Consider the following 18,315-nt stretch of genomic DNA (forward strand, 5'->3'; position numbering starts at 1 on the left):
AAGAACAGTCTAACCTAATAAAATGTTCTTAGTAAAGAAATCAGCAATATTCTTGTCACACACTTACGCAACTAAGAAGATGTGGGTCACAGAAAGCCTGTTTTCATTGACAAAACCACTTAGCATGTCCACATACTTTATTTAAATACAAGCCTATGTGGGGGCATACACACATGCACACACACACACGCACACACACACATGCACATGCACTGAGGTTCCTACCCATCATTCTTGACAGTTTTGTTTTAACGTATTTTGTGCCCTTGTCATTTTCACCTGTTCCTTTTTTTTTTTTAAATCTCTTTTTGGTGGAAAAGGGCATTGGGTGCCATTAATGAAGAAACAACTTTCTATGCAAGACAGAATTCAATTCAATTCCCCATCTCCCTAAACCTGAAAAACAACAAACTTATGAAAGCTACAGGAGAAAATAGTATAGTATACGTGACCGATGGATTGTGCCTATTGTGATCAACCACCTAAGAGAAAAGGATGGAGAAAAAAAAAAAGGAAGAGAATTAAAATTAAGTTCAAGATACACCATCAAGTGGACTCTAGGCAAAGCTAGGTCCTTCAAAAACATTTTTGAAACCAGGTCAACATCGACACGTACAACAAAGAAACCAAAGAACAATCAAAGCGTGCTCTGCTTCTCCCCAGGTGCTACAGGGAGGAAAGCATGCACACACAGAGCAGCTGGCAGTTTGGTAGGCTCCCTCTCCCCAATTCCCACACTTCTTTCAGGCATGTTGGGTCCTGAATTCTCATGATGCATCACATGACTGTGCTCAGAAGAGATCAGACCCACTCTAAACAGAAAATAATTCCAGAGAAACATCTCTTCCTTTCTAAATAGAAACTGTTCGTCACTCTAAACAGAAAAAGCTACTGTTTTATAAAAAATAGTATTTATTAGGAGCACTTTTTTTTTTTAATTATGGGATCCACAACCATAGAGCTACCTATGACATTACCTGAACTCAGATTCTCATCCCTTCTACCACATGACCTACCACTGGAGAAGAATATTCTACATAGCACGCAGTAGCTGCCAGCACACTAATATCATATACCTATAATTCCTTATAATCCCATGCATTTCCCACCCAACTTCCTAACATCTCAGTAAAGCTTTTTTTTTTTTTAATACTGATGAAATCTGGTTAAAATGAACAACAGGAAAAGCCTTTCATAAAAGAAGCGAGGCAATACATTCAAAGAACAGCAGAGGAAGGAGATAGCAGACATAGGAAGACAAGACAGGGGAAGGTACTCACCAAGTCCTCTTGTCTAGGTCAGAGTTCTTTTGTTTACTACTATGACAGATCACTCAGGTGGCAGGGATAAAAGGTGCTAACAGAGTGAAGCATAGCACACAATCCCTGTCAAGCAGTATCCCATCAAGTGGGGATATTATTGAACAGGCAAAAACAATGCAGTATTTGAAGGCAGGAGTAAGCCTAAGGCTTTTCTGGAAAGTAACGGAAAGCTTCGGGAAGAAGGGTAACATCAGAGATATCTCAGCTGCGATGGTGAGGAAGAACGGGGTTGAACCAGGTAAAATGAGGAGCAGAAGAGCACAGGTAGACAGTTCAGGTAGGGGAAGCACTCCACCCTGGGACACACAGGTCGGGAGTAGCAGGCAGTTCTGTGCAGCTGTGTCCTAGGTTCCCCCACCAGGACTGCGGTGTGGGTGCTGGATGAGGGGGTGGGTGGAGACAAGAGCTGTACTGCAAGAGAAGCAGCTCAAGAGCATGCAAGGGCCACATATCTTGCAACCCACATTAAGAAATTCCTGAATTTTCCCTTAGGAACCTGTTAGAGCATTTCAAGCCACAGAGGAAAGACATCAATAAAGTTGATGTTCTGGAAGAAAACTGCATCTGCAGCGGGGCAAACATTGTAGGCAGCATCAGTAAAGACAGGAAGCCGGCTTGGAAAGCTTTTACAGAAATTCAAATTCATGTGCTGACCGAAACTAGAATTCAGAGACGGAGATCGGTTCTGGAGAGGTTAAGAGGTGACCATCAATCCTGTTCACCATTGCTATCCCAGGGTTGGGGTCACAGTAGCCCTTTTCACTCTCCAAAGTACCCTGGGTTTGGGGGTGAACTCTATAGTTACTCTGTTAAGCAGCAGAATGGAAAGGGCTTGGGGACTGGATAGCCATGAGGGGAGGGAGAGACGATCGAGTGAGGAATGACCCTATTCTGAGCAGTGAGGATGGTGGTGGCTTTCGTTAAGGTATTGATGCAGGCCCCTCAGGGATATGCACCTGAGGATTTCCCAAAGGGCACAAAGGCAACAGGTAGTTGTTAGGGACTGAATTCCCAGATCCTCAGCTTCCACATACATTCCTGCCTGGAACTGACCTAAAACAGCCCTGAGATTGAGATGCCACACCTGTTCTCCTTTCCACTGAGCTCCCCTAGCACAGTTCCCCCTTTCCAAAACAACGGAGAAACACGCTTCTTATCCATTTGAATCTCTCTCTGGCGCACTGCCCCAGGGTGTGAAAAATCCCAGAAGAAACATGGCAACATTTTCAAATACCAGTATTAGCGAAGCTGCCTTTAATAAAGACACCATTAATTATATCTTTCCCTACATATTTCTGGTAAGGACTAGGCAAGGTGATAGAAAAATGGTATTTTGGCCCATAGTTGAGTTATTTGGATGTCATATATAGAATAGGGGGGCAGCATGGGGCGCCTGGGTGGCTCAGTTGTTAAGCGTCCGACTTTGGCTCAGTTAATGGTCTCACAGTTCAGTTCGTGAGTTCAAACCCCGTGTTGGGCTCTGGCCTGACAGCTCAGAGCCTGGAGCCTGCTTTGGATTCTATGTCTCCCTCTCTCTACCCTTCCCCCACTCACTCTCACAAAAATGAACAGGAAGGAAGGAAGGAAGGAAGGAAGAAAGGAAGGAAGGAAGGAAGGGAGGGAGGGAGGGAGGGAGGGAGGAAGGAAAGAAAAGGGAGCAGCAGAGAAATGATGATTTTTGTTTAATTATCTGGCAACTTCCATCTTAAAACTATTATGCATGGCTCATGAAGAAGATCCACATAAGAATAAAATAAATCAAAGTTCTGGTAGGCCTATCTCATCTAAGTGACAAAACACCATGTCTTATCTGTCCATCTGTCTCAAATAAAATTCAAAAGTGAAACACTTTTCACAGAGCACATGTTAACATTTTTATTTAAACTGACAAATGACAGAAAGCAACTGGTTTGGCTGGGTGGTTTGGCAATGACTCTTTGGTTTGCCAAAGAGTTTTATGTTGGATGTTTTCCATACACTGAATGAACTAAATCTGCAGCTCCAAGACTCTGATGAAAATATAAAGTACATAATTAGATAAAAGCATTTTATCAAAAATCTTGCATTGGCAAATGCACATTAAAATTAACAATTTTTAATTTTCCTAGTCCTTTCCAACTAAATTGGATAAAATCTGGTGCCTCCAAGTAAAAGGGAAGAAAAAACATAACTAGCACTCTTTTGATAAATCACAGTAAAAAATTTTTAATTTTCTTAATGTTTACGTTATTTCTGAGGGGGGGGGGAGAGAGTGAGGAAGTGGGGGAGAGGCAGAGAGAGAGGGAGACACAGAATCCAAGGCAGGCTCCAGGCTCTGAGCAGTCAGCACAGAGCCCGACACGGGGCTCAAACTCAAGAACCGCGAGACCGTGACCTGAGCTGAAGTCAGACACTTAACAGACTGAGCCACCCAAGCAACTCACAGAAAAATATTTTTAATTCATTTCCCAGAAATTGTGAAGTTGAATTACTACAATGATTAACAAATTGTAAGTCAAGTGGTTCTGAATTCATTGCTTTCAACTAAATTGAAAGGGAACGCAATTAGTGGTCTCAGAAATCACTGCTCTCAGGAACATAAGAGCAAATTTACAGGGGACAATGCATTTGAGGTACTAGATTAATAAAAATATCTTTAGATGATGGATCATCATGTGATTTTTGGCATATAATTCAGGAGTTCAAGGAATTGAAAGAATTGAATATAATTCCTTCCTTTTCTATCTTCCTTCCATAGTAGACAAGGTTACTCAGTGCTCATATCTGTAAAAAATCAAAATAAAAAAATTAAATTGTTACTGAGCCATATCTCACTCCAGGAATATATTATAATCATCCAGGAAGGTGGGGAGGTACACAGACTAATCAAGAAGAAAAAGCCCCATCCATTTCATTAAGAGATGCATTTCCAACTTTTTATTTTTAGTAATTATTAGAATATATAATATTTTGCTTTTAATTATATAATGATAACCATGGTAATAATAACTACTCTTATGGCTCAGTAACAATTGTAGCCTTAAGGTCTCATGAAGTGAAGTTTTAAAATTTTAATGTATATGTATATTATTGTGGATAAATACATTTTATTAATAGAAATATACGGCAAAATTCTATGAAGAAAGTGAAATCGAATGCAAGTTTAAGGAGATAAAAGGGGTAAAGAAAATTTTCTGACTTTTGATGAAGAGCTTGTTCACATATATTTTTTAAAGGTTAGTGAGTACAAAATTGCTAGGATATATAGATTCAGTGGATACACTTAAGAGTAATGTGACAGACTTTATAATGTCAATATTTATAACCCCCAAACTTGTATCTGTTTAAATTTATGACACAATTTTTATCCTCAACTTAAAATTCTCAACACAGGCACATAGGTTTTTTAAAAAATTCTATAAAATCACCGTCAAGAAATTTTTTTAGTAAGAACACGTCTGGAGGGCGAGATGATGACTTCAGTTTTGAACATGTTGCATTTGTGGGTACCACCTGAGGGACATCCAAGTGCACAGTAAGAGCTAACTTACTTATCACACAGTTTAAAGCATGGAGCTGGGTGTTTTCTACAGACTCCTTAAATCCTCACTATCACCCTTTGAAGTGGTACTATTAATGTCACCACTTTAGAAATGGGGATACTGAGGCTCAGAGAAGTTAAAAGATTCACCCAATATCACACAGCTCTCCCAACTAGTAGAATATATATGAATCCAGACAGTTGGCATGAAGAGTCTGTATTCTTTGCACAGTATAATGCCTCTTGGGAGGTCTAATTGGAAATACACATTTGAGGGTCACGTGAGCCTTTAGATAGTAACTTAAACCATGAAGCATTTGAGATTAGGTAGGGAGAGTGACATTTTTTTAGCAGCAGGAAAATGAGAGCCTCAATGTTAGGGGTCTTTATGAAGATGCTTCTGGCATTCCAATGCAGGCCCCTGAACTCTTGAAAAGCCTCCAGCCATAGTTTCTCAAGGTTTTTCTTTTTCCAGGTACCATTCATTCATATGTTGGTGACAGTCCTCCCAGGCTGCTGCACTGTTTAGGATACTCTTTATAACATCAAAGGGCTACTGAAGAAAACCTTTCCGCTTCTTGATCTTTACCCTCTATGCCCCACTGGATGCTTGAAGATGTTTCAAATAGTACAAGCCCCACCCCCGCCCAGTTTTACTGATATAATTGGCATATGACATTGTATTAGTCTAAGGTGTACAATATAATGATTTGATATATGTACATACTGTGAAATGATCACAGAAGTCAACAACCATCACCTTAGTTATTTTTTCTTGTGATAAGAACTTTCAAGGACCACTCTCTTAGCAACTTTCAAATATACAATATTGTTAACTACAGTCATCACGTGGTACATTAATCCTCAGAAGTCATAACTGGAAGTTTTTACTTGTTGACCACCATCACCCATCCCATTCCCCTACCCCCCTGGAAACCACCAATCTGTTCTCTGTATCTATGAGCTTGGTTTTTGTTTCTGTTTTTCAGGTTCCACATATAAATAAGATCATACAGTAATTGTCTTTGTCTTATATCACTCGGCATAATGCATTTAAGGTCTGTCATGTTGTAATATGATAGGAAAAGATAGGATTCAGTAAGCAGACAGGGAAAGATTAGGACCTGAGGTCCATGGGTGGGGGGAAAAAACACATATTTTAGAATAATGTCTGACCACAGCAAACCCCCTCAGGCATAAAGTTCCTCATAAGAATGACACCACCACCTCGGGTTTCCCTCAGGAATTGGACTAAAGACCTAATTAAAAGTAAGTAGTAGACCATAAAACACATGACCCGCAAGGAATGATATGACCGTAGACCGCCCCTCATACAATGGAAATAGTCAATCAGGAATGGAACAGCCCAGCACTTAGAGCTATGGAGCCAATAAGGGTAGAACCTGAGAAGGAATAAGGGGGAATGGTAGGGGAAGGGCTGACCAGAACCTTATAAAACAAAGACCCTCGTCTATTGTCATGGATATTCACTTTTGAATGCCCCTTCTCTGTAAGGAGAACTTTCATACTATTCTTCCTTTCTCTAATAAACTTTTGCCTGCCGCTCATTTTGTGCCCACCTCTTTACTCCTTGAAGCAGCGAGACAACAAACCTCGGGTATTGAGGTAAAAAATACTGCAACATTGCCACAAACAGGACTTCCTTATTTTTATGGCTATATAATATTCCATTTTATATACATATTTTATATATATAACTATATATAATTATATATTATGTGTGTGTATATAACTATATACACATATATACATATATATTACTATTACATATACATATATATATAGTTATATATACACACACACACATACATAATCTATATATAACTATAATCTCACATCTTGACCCCATTCATTCATTGATAGACACAGGTTGTTTCCCTGTCTTGGCTATAACAGTTTCAACTTGTAATAATCCAGCATGACCAACTTTCTGTCTTTCTTTGCAACAAACAGGACTCACATCACTTACACATCTTATAGGTCAATATGGGTACTTGTCAGAACACAGAGTTACAGAAAGTGAAATCTCACACTGCAAAATACAATAAATCAGGATGCAAAGAAGAACACCGTTTACTTATATGGCAGAGCCTACCTGCTAGTGCTCAATGGATAGGGATCATTTTTGCTCAGTAACAGAGTATTTGGAGAAGGGGAAGCATACAAATGTATACATAGTTTAGTTTATATTTTTTAATGAAGTTATTTCAGAGACAAATAGTGCCAGAAGTAATAGCATTAAATGGGTGAGCCTGTATCCAGGTAGAGCATTAGAAAATCATTGACAAAATCATACCAACATTTTTAGGAAGGGGCAAAGGTAAAATGATCATCAAGACTGAATAGGAATAACCAGAAGAAAACCTGAATAAGAAGAAAACAGGAGAATGTATTGTCATAAGAACAAAATGAGATTTCAAGGGGTGAGTCATTAGGGTCATCTCAACCATAAGGTCAAGAAAGACAAGGGTTGACATTATCACTTGGATTTAGCAACCAGAAACCCTGAGGACAGTTTCAGTGCCATGATAGGTATCAAAGCTGAACTGTGAGAAGTTTAGGAATAAACAGGATTTGAGAAGTGGAGACAATGAATTTAGACAATGCTTCCTGGAGGTTAGGTGTGACACAGAGGGAGTCAATAAGGCGATAGACAGATAAGGGCATGGGTATGGAGTAAGCTTAGTTTTAAACGATAGAGACTTGAGCATGCCCAAACTCTAAAGGAAAGGATGGAAAAGGGAGGGAGAGGGCCAGGGCTAGTGATAAAAAGCAATAATAATAATTAAAAAAAATAAAATAAAATGAGAAGATCCAGGTCAGAGGCATTGGGGCTCTTCTACTGTGAGAGGAAAAGGAAGGATGAGTAAGAAGTGACTAAGAGTGTGTGGAGGGTCGGGGCGCCTGGGTGGCACAGTCGGTTAAGCGTCCGACTTCAGCCAGGTCACGATTTCGCGGTCCACGAGTTCGAGCCCCGCGTCAGGCTCTGGGCTGATGGCTCGGAGCCTGGAGCCTGTTTCCGATTCTGTGTCTCCCTCTCTCTCTGCCCCTCCCCCGTTCATGCTCTGTCTCTCTCTGTCCCAATAAATAAATAAATAAATAAATAAATAAATAAATAAATAAATAAATAAAATAAAAATAAAGAGTGTGTGGAGGGTCAAGAAGTTGGGAAGCTACCATCTGATTGTCTTTATTGTCTTGGTGAAGCAAAAGAAGAGTTCACTGAAGGAAGAGGGTATTTGCATGCTGGCTGTATCTCCAGGCTACACATTTTCCTCCTTTGACCTCTGAAGTCATAGGGCAGAAGATCCAACATCCTCAGTCTCAAAGCCAGGTTGAAGTCCATACTCTGAAAAACTCCATATATTGAACTTCTGCCTTTGAAAGAGAAATTTGTAAAGGGGATCCAAGGGCTAACCTTAACGTAAGACATGATAACTGTTCATTTTAAAACCCGAAGTAATATTGGGATATCACATTTCTCCTTACTACTGCTTTCAATATCAATTAGACTCATCTTCAAAAATCTCCAGAGATCTTTAAGAGTATGGAGCTTATCTGACTTTGTCTCTTCTGTCCTCCAGACTGTTTCCTCCCTTCCCCTACTCTACCTTTTAAAAAAAATACATCACCAGTAGTATTTTCCTCCGTCCCAGTTTCAACATGAAAGGCTTTCTACACATTTCACACCTTATAATCTACAAAGAGCCTTCACATTTTCTCTACTTTTGTCCTGTAACAATCTTGAGAGTTGGGAGGGTGCATTATTCTTCTTAACATTCAGAAAAATTAAGTGACTTGAGCATTCAGGACTCAGACTTGTGTTGTCACTCCAAAGGCAGTTAGTTATCTGTTCTACCACATCACATTCCACTTACAGCAACTTCTGAACACCCAAGAGATGGCTCAAGTTTCTGCTAGTCTCAGAGTAATTTCAAATTCATCCAATTATTTAAAGAAGTCTGTGCTGTAATTTCAATTCGCTGCCTATCATTAATAGATCTCATCATCCCTCCCCCATAATAAGGAACCTGGCTAATCGTGAAGAAGCAACTACTATTGCTCACAGACAGTTGGGGATGCACATGAAGCCCTAATCACAGAGAAATCCTGAGCATCTGCAGGAGGATGGAGACTATAATGACCCAGGAAAGTAATGGTCTTTCAGGTTTGTGCCTAATTGGTGAATGTAAACAAGAAAGCCTTTATATTTCCACTGAGCAAGCAAAATTAAAATGCTTCCCGCTGTAACCACGTGTATTAGTTTCTTTTTTGCAGCTGTAACAAATTACCATAAACTTGGCCTAAAACAACAAAATTTTATCATCTTACAATTCTGAAGGTCAGAAATCCAAAATGGTCTCACGGGGCACAATGGACTGAATGTTTGCTCCCTCCGCCACCAAATTCATATGTTTAAACCTTAATCCTAATATGTTGTTATTTGGAGGTGGGGCCTTTGAGAGATAATTAAGGTCACAAGCGGTGAGCCTTCATGAATGGGATTAGTGCCCTTACAAGAAGAGGTCAGAAGAGCTAGCTAACGCTCTTTTTGCCACTTGAAGTTACAAGGAGAACTGGATTGTCTACAACCTGGAAGAGGGCTCTCACCCAATCATGCTGGCACTCTCATCTCAGGTTTCCAGCCTCCGTACTATGAGAAATCAACAGTTCTTGTTTATGTCATCAGTCCATGGTGATTTGTTAGAGCCAACCTAAACTAAGACGCTGGGCTGTTTCTTCTGGAGGCTCCAGGGCAGAATCCGTTTCTGTGATTTTTCAGCTTCTAGTGGCTGCCTGCACTCTCTGGATCAAGGCCCCCTTCCAGTAATCACATGATTTTGACCTCTGCCTCCACTGTTATATTTCTGTCTCTCTGACTCTCCTGTCATGTCTAAGGGGGCTTCTAATTACATGATCCTACCTGGATAATTTAGGATGATGTCCTTGTACAAGATCCTTAATCATAAGTGCAAAGTCATTTTTGCCATGTAAGGTGATATTTACAGGTGCTGGGGATTAGGATGCTCAGCCAAGAGACACCTGGAACCCATTCAAAGCAAAGACACACCAAGCTGAACTGCCAAGCTACACACCATATGCAGAGAATGAGGTGTTCCTGCTGGGCTAGCAACCAAATTGAAGACAGTCAGTCCTAGAATGTACTGGGGAGAGCCATCTTCTCTGGAAGTTCTGCTTTTCTAGAGCAATGGTCAGTATATACGAGAATTTTAAATATTTACCGCTAGTAAGTGGCAGGGTCCTTCAATAAATCTGGGTCTTTCTGTTATGTGTGTTCTCGTAATTCCTCCATCTACCTTAAACTGAGGCTGGGAATTTTCTGTTAAGTTGAACCAAGGTCCTGATATGAAAGAGCTACATCCCTTGCACAGGTCAGTCTTCATCAAGAAAGAACCAGAATGACACAAGCCAAAGCAGAGCAGAAAGTAGGATGTATGCCCAGGCTAAGTGGTCTCCTGTGTATTGTTAGGAAAAGGAAGGGCGAGTATGTGAACCCCACTGCATATCTTTAAGAGACTGTTTTATAAAACTAAGCCTGAATTGAGGCAGACAGCATTGTGTGTTAATTCAGTCCCAATAAGCATGTCTTCATGAAGAAATGCTTTTACTTCCTAGGGGTTCTTTTATAGACCCTACCTCAAAAGTGAAGTTAAGAAATTATGGTACCCAATCTTCCAAACCAAGTCAGCTGTACTCCGTGGAGAGAAGTTTGCTTTACAAACGTTTGCTTCTGCCTACCTGTTACCCTTTACACATAGGTGACACCTGAATCAATGCATTTGTTACATGAATTTCCTAGGCCTTGGTTTTATGAAATGTACAGTTTAATAAAACTTGTGTTTCATTTAATATTCCAGGCAGCAAATTTCCTTTCTTCAGAATTCCTGAGACTATGTGAAAAACAGAGAGAGCTCTAGCACAGGGCCTGCACATATTAGGCATTCTTTAAATTGCTGTTGAACGACCACATAAAAGCATAAATACACAAAGGCCTAAATAAACCCTCTTGCCACAGGTCAATCTGAGAAGAGGACTTGTTGGAACATACCATTTAACTCCTCTCAAGAAACCCTAAGTATATAAATTGGGGAAGATAATTCCTTAGTATCCTACATCTGCAAAACCATTCCATCTTACATGCAAGCAAGTCAGGATATTGTGTGATTGAAGGTCTTGGACACACGAAGCCTTGCATCTGAATTCTGGTGCTAATACTCGCTGGTTATGTGATCTTGGGGAAGTGGCTTAACCTTTTCAGCTTCCATTTCTTCATCTCTGATAGTATGATAATAATATTTAGATTGCAAAGTTGTTTTGAGCAGGTAATGACACATGTGGAAAATGTTCAACAGTTTCTGGTGCACTGATGACAAAGATGGTGATGGATGGTGGTGATGATAACATGTCTAGGTCCAGCCTTTTGGTTACCCTGCTCCTCTAGGACAGACAAGTTCCCTGCTATGTGAGGTCCATGTGCCTTAGAGACATGCCTCTCAGTCTGCCCCCAGCCAGAGTCTAGGCATGGCCCCAAGGCACTATCCACTGCCAAGGGGAGGGAGGGAGGGAGCCTAGGGCTTCTCACTGATATGAGACACTTCTTAATCTTCATCTTTCTTCCCTTTTACCCCTAGCTCCTTCTCCTACTTTCTCTTTTTATTTGTCTTAAGAGTTGACCTAAAAGGTCCCTCTTAGGGCCTCCAAGTCTTTTCTATGTAGATCTTATTTATGTTCAAGATTGTTGCAAAGAATTCCCTACTAAAAGCAAACCTTTTGGTGCAGAAAAAGATCAAAGCAATGCAGAAAATCCAATCTAATGGATAGTAATTCAAGCAAATTCACAGAAATCATTATTTTTAAAGACAAATTTTTCACTGTGTCCTGTGCCATTCTAACACATGGTTATTATTTAAATTTTTACCTTAAGTAACTAAGAGCTATGTAGGGCTGCTCCTACTAACATAGAAGATAGAGAAATGTGAATTTGGGTTCACTGACAATTTCCCTAGAAACAAAGCTGTGCCTTGGGCGGTTGCCCTTCTGGAGTGAAAAGCCTGCTAGAGCTATTCCCTGAGGGAAATCCTTAGTTCTGCCTCAATACCCAAAAGAAGCGAAGCAGTAATGGAATCACATTTCTACCTGGATATATACTTCAGCCCTCCAGTATGCTTTGATGTAATGGTTACGTAAAGGAGGGGCAAATTTTCATGACCTTATTCTCACAGCTTCCTACAATAAAAAATATATATATAAAGCAATCAGATAATACATTTTGATGTGAAAAGATTAAGGAATATTTACAAATCACTTCTACTTTATCTTTGTTCACTACAAAGAACTAAATTCAGGAGGCAAAAAATAGATTTTGCATGTGATTTACACACCTGATGTTCTTACCATATCAAAAAACATGACTTAAGAGCTTTCTCATTCTAACTGTAATTTATTTTCTTCTAAAACCTGCAACGCAAACCCTATCACAAATGCCAACCCTTAGGAATAAAGGTAGGAGAAAAAAAATGTTGATCTTAATATAAACCCTAGAAAACTTTGACTATTTATCAGTATCAACTGCTAATTCTTTTTGCAATGATACAGGCCATTGTTTGAACATCTCTGGCTTTTTTCATATGTTTTTTTCCTTTGCAAAGTTTAAAAAAAAGGAGGGAGATAAAGTCTATATAATTTTAGCACGACAGTCAATCTTTCCAGGCATGGTCTGACATACCAGATAAGATCAGGAACCAGTGGTGTTCTCTGCTAGGAAAAATGTTCTTTCAAAAATATGAATGTGATGCAAGATAGCTTCGATAGCCTTCAATTTAATCTTTCAATATGGATTTACAGTTCTGCAGTATTGACTTATGTCCTATACAGGATAGAATTCAGGCAACTCCTGAAGATGTCCATTTCCCTTTCTTTGAAGTGTGCCTTAATGACTGCTTGCCTTTAGAAAGCTATTCCCCTCTATGGAAAGCTAACCAACACACCCAATTTTTTATTCCTGCTTTGTGAAATCCTCCTGTGAAACAAAACAGATTATGAAACTAGCTCAGGAAAAATCACAAGTTACCACCATGAATAGCATTCCATTTGCCTGTCTCTTCTCATCCTAGCACATTCCTGTGACCAGGACAGAAAAAAACCCACTCAGACAATCATGTGCCTCACTGAACAGACCCCAGATGATCCACTGGAGGCTGCGAGAAATGAGGAAGGAAGAAGAGGAAATCTTTATTCCAACAGGAGTTGAATAGCATGAAAATAAAAGCCAAACAGGATTTTTAAGGTAAGGTAAGCATTTTGTACAAGAAGACTGTGTCTGAGGTTAAGATATTCCTCAGACTAAAACGGAAGTCACTAATGAATATCCTTTCATACCCCAAACCACCAGCTCCAAAGTCTTTCCTCATTTATCATCCAAGAAATCGCTTTTCAGCCTTATAACCATATAGAATCTATACTAACCAATGTAGTGAGTTTCTTAGTAATTCTACTATCCAACCAGCCAGAAAGATAAGTTAAACCTTCGTGAATGATTAACATCAGACACCAAAAACTTGGCTGCCTTTATTACTTACTCCATCAAGCTCATGAATGAAAGCCCCTACTTATTTATTTTATAATTACTCATCCAACTTCTAAAACTTAGGTAAGTACCTTTTTAATACTGCATTTTTTCTCTCTTTAACCATTAACTTTTGTAAAAGGCAGTAAGTAAATATCTGTGGCCTCAAAAGACTAGCCACAAAAAAGAAAAAAAACAAGACTAGCCACTTGCCTCCTAACATATTTATTACATGGCTTATTCAGTTCTCCTAACAGCATAAATGAAAAGTACTCTCTAGGATATGGTTCTAAAAATGTAAACCAGGAAAGTCTACTGCAAACAGAAACACACACAAAGAAGTTGTGAATCCTGCAACTCTACAAACTTTTGGCAGAAGAGAAAACAAAATGCAAAAAAAAAACATTAGCAAGGGAAAACATGTTAAAGGTTTTCAACATCATTTTCAGTTACAAAGAAACTGCCTACCTAAAACCACATCAGGAAAAGCCAGAGAGAGAGTGAAATTTATAACCAGAAAAATTTAATATGAAGTCATTGTACTCACTGTCTGATGGCTTCGGTCACAGTAACGCAGCCCAAAATAATCTATCTCCACAAGGTTTATGTGTCGGAATACGTGGTCAAGGACAACAGAACCTTTCGTTGACTTCTGCAAAAATAATTCACAGTTTTACTTTTTTAACAAGGTGTCTTCTCTTTCTCAGTGGGACATGGGCACAGCTCTCATCTTCTATTAGCTTTGCCCACAGTGTAAGTGATTTTAGTGGCCCACAGCTCCCTCTTTAAGGTTTGCCTCGATTACAAAGAAAAATAGGGTTTCAAGTAAAGTGTATTCAAGAAATTGCTTTGTAAAACGATTTTTAAATTGTAGTGGGTTTTTAATTAATATAAGCTTCTTTTCTTAAGGGACTGTAAATTATCTTCAGGACAAAATTCTTCTCTTAATAAAGATAATCTTTTATATGAAAAGCATCTAATGAATTTATCAGACACCACTCACTTTGGTTAAAATCCCACAGTTCTTTCACTTTAAAAAGCAATTTTCACCTCCAGCATCATTCTCACAACTAACACAGAAGATACACAGAATTAAAATGACAATAGCCAAAGCTTTTATTTTCAATCCTCAACTGCTAAACCCATAGATTAGAGCTGCCAAAGTTAATGTTCTGAAAAGCCCTTGTGAAGAAATTTTACTTTATCTCTTTCATATGAGCACAGACGTAAAGAGAACATTTCCCCTGGCTGCTTTGTAAGATCTAATATATTAAGATCTAAAATATTAAATACCAATTATCACACATATAAGGTAAACATTTAATCAGCAAGCACCACTCCACATATGACATTAATCTTGAAAATAATCCATTTCAGCGCTCTCTGTACAGACTTTTCCTTTCTTTTGCCCCTCATTGGCAGGTACAACAGGGTAGTTAAGAGAAATCCCCAAGAAGTGACACATTGTGTTAAGGAAGTAAGGCTTTGTTCAGTTGAATTTTTCCCCAGAGAATTACCATTCTGTGCTTGCTCATATATGGAGGGTACTCAAAACTGCACTGCTCTTAGAAAATGAATCTGTAATGTAAGGGAAATGTTTTGCTTAAATGTATTATAAAATGGATGATAAGAGGTGATAAAAGTACCCACTGGGAGAAAAGAGCTCTTGTTACAAAACCCATAGGTATTTTTGTTTTCCTCTAAATTACCTTCATTAAACTTAATTGGTGTCTTTTTCAAAATCCATTGGATGATTTATAAACAAAAGCACTTCCATGATGGATCTTTGGTTTGGGACATGTTCTCCACATCCAGTGCCACATCCAGTAAATGCTTCTTTGTGCTCATGTACTTAGGTGTTTAGCTAGGGTACAAATCTGGAAGCAAAATTACTCTTTCTAAGGATACACATATTTAACATTACAATGGACACTGCCAAAAAGACCATTACAATTTCTTCAATGGAAGTATGTTTCCCCTTTGCCAACATTTGGCTGAGCAAAATTTTCCCCATCTGATTGAGCAAAACAGGGGAGAGGGTAACTGTTCTAATTTGCATTTTCCATATACTTACAAAAGTAAGTGTTCCATCATCTGCTTACTAACCAATTGCATTTTCTAGCATTTGGGTTAGGCATGCTCTAACCCAAGGTATATGAGCAAATTCTCCTTACTTTGTATATTTCTTCATTCTGTCTGGAAATTATTTTTGTGCTTGGGATAAGGGCCTAATTTTGTTTCCAAATGGATAGACAACAGCACCACTGTTTACTGAATAGGTCATGATTACTTTTTTGATGTGATAAAAACTTCATCATCTACTAAAGTAGCCATTATTCTATCCCATGGATTATTCCTTAACCAGTCCTCAATGATTTTAATGACTTCAATTTTAATGTAATGTATTGGTATCCATCATTCTTTTCCAAACTGTCTTTGCAAATTCTTATACATTTTTCTCTACTGGAGGAAGTTTAGAACCAGATTGCTAATTATTTTTTAAGTTTTTATTTTAATTCCAGTAGTTAACATACAGTGTTAAACTCTTTTCAAGTATACAATATAGTAATCCAACAGTTCCATATCACCTGATGCTCATCATGAGCAGTGCACTGCTTAATCCCCATCACCTATTTCACCCACCCACCCCCACCTCCCCTCTGATAACCCTCAGTTCTCTATAATTGAGTCTGTTTCTTTTTTTTTTTTAATGTTTATTTTGAGAGAGAGAGAGCATGCACAAAAGTGAGCAGAGGAGGGGCAGACAGAGAGGGAGAGAGAGAATTCCAAGTAGGCTCTGCACCATCTGCAGAGAGCCCAACACGGGGCTTGATCCCACAGAACTGTGAGATCATGACCTGAGCTAAAAACAAGAGTCAAACACTTGACTGATTAGCCACCCAGGTGCTCCTGATTGAGTCTATTTCTTGATTTTCTTATTTTCTTCCTTTGCTAGTTTGTTTCTTAGATTCCACACATGAGTAAAATCATATAGTATTTGTCTTTCTCTTATTTCACTTAGCATAATACTATCTAGCTCCATCCATGTTGTTACAAATGGCAAAATCACATTCTTTTTGCGGTTGAGTATATTGCAGTGTGTGTGTGTGTGTGTGTGTGTGTGTGTGTGTGTGTGTGTGTGTGTTCCTTATCCATTCATCAATTGATGGACACGGGCTGTTTCCATAGTTTGGCTGTTGTAAATAATGATGTTATAAACAGAGGGGTGCATGTATCCCTCTGAATTAGTGTTTCTGTATTCTTTGGGTAAATACCCAGCAGCGTGATTGCTGCATCATAGAGTAGTTCTATTTTTAACTTTTTGAGGAACCTCTATACTGTTTTCCATAGTGGCTGTGCCAGTTTGCATCTTTACCAATAGTGCAAGGGAGTTCCCCTTCCTCCATACCCTCGCCAATACCTGTTGTTTCTTATGTATTTTATTTTAGCCATTCTGACAGGTGTGAGGTGGTATCTGATTGTAGGTTTGATTTATATTCCCCTGATGTGTCTGTTGGCCATCTATAGGTATTCTTCAGAGAAATGTCTGTTCATGTCTTCTACCTATTTTTTAACTGAATTGCTTTGCTGGAGTTGTGTAAGTTCTTTATATATTTTGGATACTAACCCTTTATCAGATATGTCACTTGCAAATACCTTCTCCCATTCCATAGGTTGCCTTTTAGTTTTGTTGACTGTTTCCTTCACTGTGCAGAAGCTTTTTATTTTGATGAAGTCCCAATAGGTTATTTTTGCTTTTGTTTTCCTTGCCTGAGAAGATGTACCTAGAAAGAAGCTGCTACAGTGGTTGTCAGAGAGGTTACTACCTGTGCTCTCCTCTAAGATTTTGATAGTTTTTGGTCTCACATTTAGGTCTTTCATCAATTTTGAGTTTACTTTTATGCATGGTTTAAGAAAGTGGTCCAGTTTCATTCATTTGCACGCTTCTAATTTTCCCAACACCATTTGCTGAAGAGACTGTCTTTTGCTCATTGCATATTCTTTCCTGCTTTACTGAAGATTAACTGGCCATATAATTATGGGTCAATTTCTGGAATTTCTATTCTGTTCCACTGATCTATGTGTCTATTTTTGTGCCAGTACCATACTGTTTAGATTACTATAACTTTGTAATATAACTTGAGGTCCAGAATTGTGATGCCTCCAGCTTTGCCTTGCTTTGCTTTTTCAAGATTGCTTTGAGTATTCAGGGTCTTTTGTGGTTCCATACAAATTTTAGGATTCTTTGTTCTGGTTCTGTAAAAAATGCTGTTGGTATTTTGATAGGGATTGAATTAAATGTGTAGACTGCTTTGGGTAGTATGGACATGTTAACAATATTTGTTCTTCCAATCCATGAGCATGGAATGTCTTTCCATTTCCTTGTGTCACCTTCAACTTCTTTCACCAGTGTTTTATAGTTTTCAGACTACACGTCTTTTACTTCTTTAGTTAGGTTTATTCCTAGATATCTTATTTTGGGTGCAATTAAATTTTTTTTCTTAATTTCTCTTTCTGCTGCTTCATTATTAGTGCACAGAAATGCAACATATTTCTGTACACTGATTTTATGTCCTATGGCTTTACTAAATTCATTTATCCGTTCTAGCAGGTTTTTTTGGTGGACTCTAGGGTTTTCTATATATAGTATCACATCATCTGCCAATAGTGAAACTTTCACTTCTTCCTTACCGATTTGGGTTTCTTTTTGTTGTCTGATTTCTGTGGCTAGGACTTCCAGTACTATGTTGAATAAAAAGGTGTGAGTAGACATCCTTGTCTTGTTCCTGACCTTAGGGGAAAAGCTCTCAGTTGTTCCCCATTAAGGATGATGTTCAGCTTGCTAATTTAATAAACAATTCTGT

The 18,315-nt window shown here is 38.7% G+C and overlaps 1 protein-coding gene across 6 annotated transcripts in view; it reads right to left on the minus strand.

The window, feature by feature from the left end:
- The window catches only part of EPB41L4A (erythrocyte membrane protein band 4.1 like 4A), a 248,884-nt gene that overhangs the window by 128,294 nt on the left and 102,275 nt on the right, over window positions 1–18,315 (minus strand). For 5 of the 6 annotated variants that reach the window (XM_019838062.3, XM_019838060.3, XM_019838064.3 and 2 more), the window contains exon 2: window positions 13,998–14,102. In XM_019838062.3, the coding sequence (XP_019693621.2) occupies window positions 13,998–14,102 (105 nt within the window). Of the gene's footprint in view, window positions 1–13,997; window positions 14,103–15,159; window positions 15,315–18,315 lie in introns of those variants that run through there. The other variant, XM_045034650.1, reaches the window with a different exon arrangement.

Source organism: Felis catus, chromosome A1 (assembly GCF_018350175.1).
Source record: "Felis catus isolate Fca126 chromosome A1, F.catus_Fca126_mat1.0, whole genome shotgun sequence".
Taxonomy (NCBI): domain Eukaryota; kingdom Metazoa; phylum Chordata; class Mammalia; order Carnivora; family Felidae; genus Felis; species Felis catus.